Here is an 11,674-nt window from a genome sequence, read left to right as displayed (position 1 = left end):
TGTGAGACTATGAGGACGGCTGCAGACAGTCTGGATGATCTACTCCTCAGGTCAGGCCGACCACACCAATACATTGGATGAACACTTTTGATTATTTCTATTTTAAACTGTCTATTCTTTTTGTACAGGGACGGCCCACCTGATGAGCATACCATTCTGATTTTTTGTTACATAAGTGCATGTGAAGCTAGCAAATCCCAGGGTATCTAATACTTGAGAATTGGAGCAAAGAAAACAGACTGCCAACACAGCTCAGAAGATTGAAAGAAAACCAAATACAATGCACCAAAGTTCTCATATCAGAAATGCAAAACAAAAAACAGATCTCAGCATTTATCGCCCTTAATCCAAGAGCAAGTTATAAGCTAACCCAAAACTGATGTCTTGTAAAATCTAAGAAATAACATTTCCAAGAGATTGCCATGTCCCAGCCAAACGCTTTATTTCCAGGTGAGAATGATGAACTAAAACCAGTCATGCAACCCCATCAAGTCTAGTGGGCCGCTTCTGTAACTTTCTGCACAAGACAACAAATAGATCCTCTAATTACAAAAAATTCCTCTAACTATTAAACCATGCTGACATAAAGATTACAAACAAAACTATTCAACAGCATGAAACAATGGCCTTTCCCAGTGAATGCATTGGGTTGAGCAGCTTCGGGTGGCAATGAGTCAAGCTGCCTGGCCCAGCCCTGTAGGACCAGGGCTCAGGCACCTAAACTTGGCCTAAGGCCATGCCAGGGTTAAATTCAAGCTTTAGCGTGCAATAGCTTGACTTTGCTTAGCCCAGGTCGCCATGGACGGTGTAAAAGACCCTTCAGTGACAGTAGGGATCATAGTGTGGAAGTCGCCCTCAAATTGCTTTTGTGTGTCTTTCATATTATCAAACAAAAAACTTAATCACAATTTGGAAGCCATACGCTCATTATGAATGCTGAGGAAGTAAATTACAGTTTGGTTGTTTCCAGTTTATTAGACTAGTTATTGCAATTCAATTTGATGGTATATCCAAAAAGACCCTTGGCGCCGATTTGGATTCAGGGAAAATATTGGAAAGGAAAGTGTTTTTGGGAAACCTTATTTCTAGGAAAATGTGAGAGAATGTTGTTTACCTTCTTTGTTTTTGAACAAGATTATCCTAGAATTTTGGAGCATGTTTCCAAATTATTTTGTTTCACAAAACAAAAACATTTTCTTTGGAAAAATTTCCTAGTACCATGAGACGCTTAAGATGGATAATAGCTCGTGGCATGCATATGCGCTTGAAGCTGAATCATGGTGCACGTGGCCAATGTGGGGTGCTTGAAATTGTACGTGGCACAAGAGACACATAGCCAGTGGGAACTTCAAGCTGCAGCGCATATGCACATTGACGCATTGGCACATTGGCAGATGTGGCATATATGGAGTGATTGAAGATGGCCACAGGACACTTTGCACATGTGGGGCACAAGGGAAGATGGACAGTGGCACATGCAGGTGCTTGAAGCTGAACAGTGGAATGTCGGGTGCTCGAAGTTGTACGGTGGCCAGTATTCAAAGTATTGGTATCGCTCTAAGTTTCACTGGCCAAGGATATGGAAACAATATCGTTATCGCCGATTCCAAGAAATGCCAGGAAACTTTGGGGAAACATGGGAAAACGGTGGAATTTTTAAGTGAAACTTTAGGAGATGCTAAAATACAAATTTGCAAACTTAAGAATCAAATAATAGCAAAAAAAACATATATTTACATATTTAGGAATCAAATAATAAGTTTCCTTTTAATGGGGCCTAAAAGCACGTATCATTGACAGCACGTACATACATACATACAAACACATGCATGATCCATCCATCCATCCACGCATGCATGTGCACACGCGCATCCATCCATCCATATACAGACATACAAACATGCACTTCATCATGCGCCCATAAAAAAATTTGAAATGATTTTTTAATAAACAGATTTTTGGAGATAGCGATATATTGATGATACATTGGCGACACTATTGACATATCACCAATACACTGGCGATATAAGTGATGCCTGGAATTTAAACAATCGAAAATATTGGTGATATCGATACATTGGTGATACAAGAGACACTTGGAATTTACACCGTATAAAATATTGGCGATATCAATACATTGGCGATACTTGGCGATATATTGTCAATACCTAGAATTTCTAATACTGCCAATGTTATTAGTATCATCGAGCTGGAGACACGGATAATATTGGGGATATTTCAATAATATCGAGGATATTTTGATAATATCAAGGATCATCAAGGATACTCTGAACAATGATGGTGGCACATGTGGACGAGAGATATATTAGCACATTTGACACGTGGACACCGAAAATACATGGTTGCACACTTGCACATTGGCACGTGGCATATATGGAGCAGTTGAAGATGGCAATGGCACGTGGCACAATGGCCCGTGTGGGACGCTTTGCACATGTGGGAGAAAGAGAAGATGGATGGTGGCACATGGCACATTAGCACATGTGGGACACTGCACATGTGAGGCATAACCACATAAGAGAAGATGCACATTAGCATGTGTGGCATAGTGGCGCATGTGGAGCACAATTGAAGATAGACACTAGCTCATATGGCACATGTGGGGCGATTGAAGATGGATAGTGGCATATTTGGGTTAACTCTTGAGAAATCCATTTTCCTTCTTCCTTAAAATAAAATAAACTCTTCTTTGCATGTCAATGTTATCCATCTATATGGCTAGCACATCATGTCCAATATGACACGATTCGAATACTAGTACCATATACTTGTAGGATACTTACAGATATTTTCAACCGGATTCTAATTCATATGAGCATGAGACGTGGAAAAAAGAACTTGATATTCATAGCCTCTCTTTTCGACACATGCACCTTTCTTTTATACCTAGGGAAATACATGGCACAACCCTTTCCTACCACAGCAGCCTATAGAAAAAAAAAATGCATCTAAGATAAATGGATTCATGTTAATTGTAGAAAACAATGTATTAGGGAAACGGCCACCTACAGCCGATGTATATTATCCTAACATTGAACCTGTCTCGTATGCCAATGCATAACATGTGGGACAACTGAGCCTTGCAAAAGATGGGTCCCAGTAGGAATATCACCTAGCCCAAAAATCAAAACCGTCCAGAAATGCCACACATTTAAACCGCCCATTGTTTTCATACAGAGTGGCATGTCTGACGAGCAGACTACTGGACTCACCTGAATTATGCCAGGCGGTGTTCATGGTGACGTCCACCTTTTGCAGGTTCAAAAATCCTACAGCCATGGCACATTCGTATGTTAAGATAACCTACAACAGGTCATAGGTGAATGCAACTCAATAAATAATATGAAACGGATCGAATCCACGTTAGAACACATAGCTATGAAGAAGCACCCTGCATGCATATTTGATATACACTGGACGTATGGTTGCATGAAGCGTGAAGCAGAGTGGCAACAATCCAGGTGGGGGAGCGGGGAAATGCCTGTTTTAAAATTTTAGCAAAGATTAAACGCAAGGAAGTGGGAGCGCGATTGAAAATCAGGGGCAGGACATCATTAGAAGGACCTATCAGCACATTAACAAAGGTGTCCTTGACACATGGCTGTGAGGATTCAAGGTTAAAAACTCTAAACTCAAACTCGATAATTGCTTGAATTGGTATTGACTCATAACTCGATAAAGCATTCGTCAAGACTTTTTAGATGAAAAGCCTATGACATGGTCTGATGTTTTCTATTACCCAGACAAGTTTTCCAGAGGTAACCACCCGACTTAGTCAACGTTTTCAAGTTCAGAAACCAAAAACTTCATTCGATGCTCTTAATACCCATTCAAGGTTTTCAAAAAACAAAAAGAAGAAAAAGAAAAGAAGAGAGAGAGATTTCATGAAACCTAATTTAGTATTTCAAATTCATTAATTTTGGTAAGTGCCCAGTTTGGAAAGAGTGGAAAATGGAAATGTGCCTTTGATGCTATTTAAATGGCGCCAACTTGCATTTTCATATGCTTGCCAAAACCCAATTCTGCATCGAGTTAAATGGAGAAAGTCCATCAAGCCAGCTTGAAATGGCAAGAGAGCTGAACGCTGCAAGCAGCTAAATTGAGCACGAGTAATTTCCCCCAACGGTCACTGCACTCAATGTAAATCTAGTAACTCTGAAAAGCATCCTAAGCTGGGATCAAAACCACAACCTTACAGTCCAACTTGCAACACAGCGTCCAACTTGCAACACAGCACCATCTAATCAAGTTATGACCCATGTGTCTAAATGCTAAAACAGGTTTTCTCCGGATTATAGGAAAAATAAAAAAAATGAATGGCCAACTAACTCAACCCAAGTACAGATCTATTAGGTTGTTTCAGCAAGTCTAATGAGCACAAACAATGAGTTAGATGAGCTAATAGAAGCGATAAACTAAATCTGCTCCTTACAATCAGAGAGGCTGCATTTTTAATAACTAACATCAGAACATAGCATGTTCGGAAATATAGATCATAGCCTTGCAGTCATCAAGTATAAAGAATCACCTCTTCTTTTTTGTCTTTCTTGCCTCCAGAGAAGGCCTTGAAGCCTCCATATATGAGCAACCCCCATCCAGTTAAAGAGACAATAACAAACTGCAAAAGATTAAAAAGGAAGCATGAATTCCGTGCCATTGACAGTACCCCACAAAAAAAATCCCATTAAAAAAATAATAAATAAATAAAAGAAAAACATCTCAAAAACAAGAACCAGACATAAGCCTCCAAAAACTAGAAAACCCCAAGGGAGTGAACCTTTTTCAATTCAATATGGAACTGAATAAGAAATTCACAGTAATTGGAACATTCACAAGACTCTGTCACAAGTTCCTACACCATGCAAGAACCGATGACATAAGACCAAAACCACATGTGAATCAAATTATTGAAATCCTTGAGAAAATGCAGAGTGTTTTATTTTATTTTATTTTTTCCTTTTTCCCCTCCCTCCCTCCCTCCCTCCTATGGAGATGCATCGAGCTGAAGGTAAAGACATTGCCCTTAAAAGTATACAGTCTTGACAACCAGACATTGTTGTGTTTTTTTTTAAGGCCTTGATAACCAGACATCTTCTTCTTGTACCATTTGGAAAGAACTGTATTGAACTTTAATGAACTGATCCAAATATTGCCATTACTCATATCTGATGAAAGATTTTTTTTTTTTTTTAATGATGTTGGCAGTGACTCCTCAAACCTTCGACCTAGGGGCGTGCAAAGCCATCACAAGTACAAGCTAATCAAAGGACATGAACCGTAAAAACATGTCGCTAAGTCAGTAATCAATTTATCAAGCAATCCAGATCCATCCGCATGGCACGCATTTACCAGATCTGGATCACTCCTGTCTTGGCCACTATTGTGGATGGGCCATAAAGCAAATCATAGTGGTTGGATGATACAAGCCCTTGATTGAAGGATTTTTCCTGTTGAATGCCAATCATCAATTGAGCTATTGTCCCTTCCACTTGTAAACATCTAATGAGCATGATTTTAGGGCATGGCCCATCCACAGTAGAGGCCAGCAAATTAACAGCCAGACCTTTATTTCTGAAATGCCCCCTGATCAATCTTGTACTTGTGTGACGCTTATAGTTGATAGAGGGACTGATAACTAAGATATAACTGATAGCAGCTGATCCCTTCTCCTGTATCTTCTTCTTTTTCTTTGTTCTTTTTTTTTTTTTTTGGTAAGAGAGATAAATAGATGATGACATTTTTATTCAAAAACCAAAACAAAAAAACAAGGAACACAGCCACCAGGCCGAAGCTGTGACACAAAATTCCAACAACCTCAGCCCAACTCAAGCTCAAAGAAAACCCAAGAGAATTTACTTTTTTTAAAAAAGGAAATGACCCAACCAAGAGAATTTATGAAGACATGCGATCAGGAAGCCACTCCAGCATATCAAATTCCAGCCTTCTGAAAGTCTCCAATGCTCACCCGCTTCGATTCCTGAAGCATCAATTGTTTCGTTCACCCCATAGATTCCAAAGGCCAGCTACCAAAGCTAAACTCCTACTGTCTTCCTTCGCTAAGCCTCCCTAATGCAACATGAGAAAGAATACCTTGATATTACCCGGAATCACCAAAGCCAAGAAAACCTTCCCAATGATTCTGGCAAAGGGACAATTGATGAATAGGTGATCAACCGTCTCTTCATTTCGAAGGCACAACCTGCACATATTGGTTATGGTCATCAACCTTTTATGGAGATTATCAACGGTACACACCCTGTTCCTTTTGACCAACCAAGCGAAGGCTGCAACCTTGGGCAGAGCACCATAGTGCCACACAAAGGCAGTATGGCCACCATTCACACCACTCTAGGAAGAAGAGATCAACACATAGAAGGAACAAATTGAGAAAGAACCAGAATTCTTCCTACACCATATCATAGCATCATCTTCACAAACCGAGATGTGAATATCGAGGCATCATCCACCTCCTCATCCTTTAGATTCCTTTGATAAGGAGGGGACCACACGGCATGCGACCCAGAGGACGAACAACAACAAACTATGCGGATATCCGACATTGGAGAGAGCCTAGCTAGTTTTGGCTATTTAACTCATAGTGGGACATCTCCAAGCTACACATCATCCTACAGAAAGAGTGATGCCCTCCATAAATTTGCTCGCCAAGCTGGCCACTAACTTCCACAATCCAGATGCCCTTAAAAAGAATTATCTAATCCACGAGCAGCACCATACTTACTAGCAACAACCTCCCCCCACAAGCATCACTCTCTTGTTTTGAACCTCCACAGCCATTTGCCGAGCAAGGCGAGGTTCACAAGCTCCAGACTCCTAATACTTGCCCCTCCTTCGAAAGGTTTGCACACTTCACCTCACTCCAACAAGTGGAACGTATGATTTTTTACAGCCCCTTGCCAAAGGAAATCCCTCTGAATCTTCTCCAATCATGGAAGAACCGACTTAAGACATCAAAATAAAGACACGAAGTAGATAGGCAGATTTGATAAGGTAGATTTGATGAGCGTAATCCTACCTCCCATCGAAAGGTGTCTACTCTTCTACCTTGACAACTTCCTCTCCATTTTCTCAACAACCCTATCCATAATTAAGGTCTGTTGAAATACATAATTAGAATGCCTGGTTTAGTAGATATATATAGCCAAACTATATAGTTGGGATTTGTTTGGATGTTCCAAGGAGGATGGGATGTGTTGTCTCCAAATTAGGTGGAGAAAACATGATATGCATGCCAACGTACTGAAATTTCACTTTTCTGCACCACCCCAAACCTAAGCACAATGCATTTCCAAAATTGCCAAATCAATTGGATTCATGAGTACATCCAAATGAGCATTAGTAACTTAGGTAAATAAATGGTAAAATTTTGCCCTAATACCAGGATTGATTAATGTTTACATCCATCCTACTTACATGGAAATTATTTTGAGTTGATGGAAGTATCCATGCCACAAACGTCTCATCTCCAAACTACAACCAAAGAACAGTTGCATGCTATATAACTTCATAGCAATGTTGTCAAATTGCATATGCGATTGCATGCGATCAACAAATGTTGTTCGCATAACTGCATATTTAAAAACAAAAAAAAAAAAAAAAAGGGAAAAAAAGGAAAAAAAGGAAAAATTCTAAAAAATTAGGAAAAACTTGCCTAATTAGTACTCATGATTGGATTGGGTTATTTTACTTACTATTTTGTAGTTTGAGTATTTCATTAAGTTATATATTTAATTACTTATATTATATTTACATAAATTTTAACAAGACAATCATCAAGCTACATTAAGAGAGAATTAATTATTAAAAATTTCAAACATAGAAATTTTATTGATAAATGGATAACTTGATAACTTGAAATAGCTTACAAGTTATAACTTACAACTTAATTTACAAAAACAAGCACAACTTACAAAATATAAAGAAATAAACATACTTGAATTAGTTGTAAAGAGATTACAGTATGAGAGAAAAGGGTAAGAGAGAGAGAGTGAGAGATTTAAAGCTTTGATGTAAAAAATAGTGAAAATAGAGGGGATATGAGTGCCTATTTATAGGCAAAAGTGCCCCAAATTGGGAAAAAATAAAATAAAAAATACTCCCAACGGTCGTATTTTTGACCGCTGCGAAATATGCAATTGCATATGTAGTATGTAATCGCATATTGATCGCATATCAAAGTATGCCATGGCATACTTGCCAAGATCGCATGTGCCATGATGGCATATTCGATCCGATCCACAGCATGTGCATATGTGGTCGCATATGCGCGGTCGCATTTGACAATAATGCTTCATAGGAAAATCTACTTCTATAGCATTTTTAAACCATATCGACAAAAAAAAAAAAAAAAGTTAAGTCAAACCGGGTATTTTTGACCAAGCACCCCTTCTTTTTTACACACACACCTCACACCTAACCACGCACACACCTCCGCACTCACGCTGTAGTGGGATTTCACCACCTATGGGTACTCGAACCCCATACTCCGTGTTGAAACTCTTGGGAGTCTATCACTGAGGCAAGGATAAGGTCCCCCAAGTACCCTGTTTGAGTAGTGTTTGCATTCATCCTACCAACATAGAAATTATTTTGAATAGATGAGTATCCATGACACAAAGGTGTCATCTCTAGTCTATGATCAAAGTAAAGCTACATGATATGTAACTTCATAATAAAAGTCTAATTGAATTGTGGGAATATGATAATCCCTTTCATGAATTATTAGAATCCGTCGAGTCACACTTTACCAAGATCTTCAATTTCTATTCCAAAGCCAATAATGGGAAACCTTATACTATAGGAATTTGAGGAATTTTCTATTTAATGACACACGGTTCTACATAGACTACAATAAAATTCTGCAGAGTTTATTAACCATAATATGACAAAGAAAGTAAGTAAAAGGGATTATGTTATTATCCGTATCAGATTAAAATTTAGATAATTTCAAACTTCCATTTAACACTTACATGCTCTTCTTTCCATTTAGATGGGCTCATTGGATCCTGCCAGAAATTAATCCTTGGAGGTCCATGAGGATCTGCAAAAGATAAGAGAAACAAGCTTCATTTCTTCTTATATCAATACAAAGGTCAACAGAAAGGCATCCAAGACAAAATAACAATAATGATGGAGACGATGATGATGACAATGATGCATTGTAATTGAACTTCTGCCAAGGTACCATGAGCATTATTGCTTTGAATCTTGACAAATGATTTTTTGAGAGAACTGAATTTAATTTATTTTTTATGAAGACCCACTGAGGACAGGAAAAGAATACATCCCAAAACTAAGGAAAAAACCATCTTGATCAAATGATTTGTGAAGCATTTTTCATAAAGCTGACCCCCAATAGCAAGGCTGCCATGATTATGAAAATAGATTAATACCACATTTCTAAGCATGCATGTGCCTCTCCACATGGCGACACATGACAATGTACCATGTGTGGGCTTTCCAAGCCATCAATCAAGTGTGATCCACCAGGTGGATGATCTGGCCCCCAACAATAATCAGGCCAGTCAATTATCCAGTGGGCCATGCTTGTACATTGAAAGTGGACTACTGGTGATTTTTCTATTGACTATTGTTCTCATATGCAAGTTGCCCACCTGAAGAGTTGATGAGCCTGATTTTCAGACCACCTGATGCATGGTCAGATGCTTCCCATAGCTCCCACACCTTACACATGGTATGCACCTCAAATCCATACCATCCATACCACCTGAGTAGTGGGACCCGCCATTGATTGGTTGCATCCCAAAAATCAGATCGATTAGGCAATCCTGACCTCTGACTAAAAATAGCCATTCTACTACTTTCTTTTTCTACCGTCCATTAGATATCCACGAATCACCCAATTATGATCATACTCCTGAAATAAGTTTTCGAGTTACAATGCATCTAAAACTAGGTCCCACTATTTGGACGGTTGGGATTTTGAGTTCATCCCACTTGTACAATAGCAGAGGCGCTCTTTCACCATTACTCTGCACTTAGTTATTCCCCATTTTGAAAGATTGAGAAAAGGGGAAAACCCCAGAAAACAATTTCTGGGGAAGAAAATCAAAAGACCCAAAACCCATTTTTTTGGGAAAGAAAATCAAAAGACCCAAAATTCATTTTTCTGAGGAAGAAAATTAAAAGACCCAAAATCCAATTTTGCATTCTTCAGAAGATTGGATCAGACAAAGCGATTTGACAAACGAGAAATGGAGAAGATTCGGGGAAACCGGAATAGATTGAAAATCCAAATCCAAATATGGGAATGTTGGAAAATGTTGTGGAGATTAGGAATTTGATTGAAAAAAAAAAAAAGCAGGGAAAGAAAAGGGCGGGGGATTTTTTACCTCCACCGCCTGCAAGGCCGCGCCGCTGGAGTAGTCTGGCGGTTTGAGCCGGCGATGTAGTAGAAGTGAGCCGGGATAGAGACGCGGCTTGGCGCACCGCAGCCGCTGCCAACACTGCCATCGCTACGGAGGTATTCGAGGTTTCGAGATCGAGAGAGAGAGAGTGAAAGAGAGACAGCAAAACGAACGGCGAAGGTGAATTTTAAGGGAGAAAGAAATCATATGATACGTGGCCCACCTCTTTGGGTAGCGTACACATGGTTTTATTTTTGATAATCAAGGCTCATTGTTTAGTAATCTAGACCGTTGGTTTGTTGGGTATTACTGTAGATGGACTAATACTTTAAAATTTTGTAAATATTATAAATTTAGCCTTTTGTTTTTTGGCCTAAAGATAGACGGTTTAGAAGAGAAATATATAGTTCAAATGGAAAAGACCGCGGTATTTGTCATTGGGATCTTCCCATCTGGGAGAGTTATGAGCTGCTCTCCATCCACGTGGCGATATTCGAGAGATCAATGGCTCAGATTGCCGATCCATTGGTTCTAATTGCCAGAATCGAAAACACGTGTACCTTGTGCAAGAGGGGTTGAGAGTCATATAACTCCTCATTTCAGAACCCTGGCCACGTGTCTGCAAGATCGGAGCAGTTCATCAGGTGGGACACACGTGCAATTTCCAGCTGAGTATAAACCAAGGAAGCGGATTGGCTGGTATAGCTGCTTTATTTACGTCAGCAGGTTACGTGGGTCTGATGAGGTGTGAGTTATATGTAAACCGTTTATCCATTTGGTGAGCTGAGACGAAAAGTAAGATGGATCTAACTATCAAGTGTACCACACTGCAAAAAGCAGTGGCCGGTTGAACGTCCAGCATTGAAATCCTTTTTGAGGTCTTAGTAGTTTTGGTTGAATATGAAAATTGTTTTTCCTTTCCATTGAGGTATTTGTGACCTTATGAACAGATTTAAAATGAATGTTTCGGTGGGTTCTAAAAATTTATAACGGTGAAGATTATTATCTCTACTGCTATTTATGGTGTGGTCCATATAATCTTTGGATAAGATTCTTTTTTTCTATATTGCTCTGAAAGGATCTCAAAAAATGGATGAACAATATAGATATAATAAATACATCACCGTGGGGCCATATAACTTTGATATCCTTTCAACCGGTGGCTTGAGGTGGGACGGTGCTTGACTTCGCACGACGCGTACCTACTGCAGCTATATGGCTGTTCGGTACACCAGCCAATCCGCTTCCATGAACCAGAGAGGAAGCGG

At 39.4% G+C, this 11,674-nt stretch overlaps 1 protein-coding gene across 1 annotated transcript; it reads right to left on the bottom strand.

Annotated features, from left to right (window-relative positions):
- Positions 1-260: 260 nt before the first annotated feature.
- Positions 261-10,576, bottom strand: LOC131221924 (uncharacterized). The gene is made up of 4 exons (XM_058217229.1): positions 10,392-10,576; positions 9,009-9,079; positions 4,550-4,639; positions 261-517 (listed from the first exon to the last, which is right to left on the bottom strand). The coding sequence occupies exons 1-4, from the start codon at positions 10,510-10,512 to the stop codon at positions 494-496; spliced, it is 306 nt and encodes a 101-aa protein (XP_058073212.1). The 5' UTR covers positions 10,513-10,576; the 3' UTR covers positions 261-493.
- Between the last annotated feature and the right edge of the window lie 1,098 nt (positions 10,577-11,674).

Source organism: Magnolia sinica, chromosome 12 (genome assembly GCF_029962835.1).
Source record: "Magnolia sinica isolate HGM2019 chromosome 12, MsV1, whole genome shotgun sequence".
NCBI lineage: Eukaryota > Viridiplantae > Streptophyta > Magnoliopsida > Magnoliales > Magnoliaceae > Magnolia > Magnolia sinica.
The sequence above is the reverse complement of the archived record's forward strand: the minus strand, read 5'-3'. Positions and strand labels throughout refer to the sequence as shown.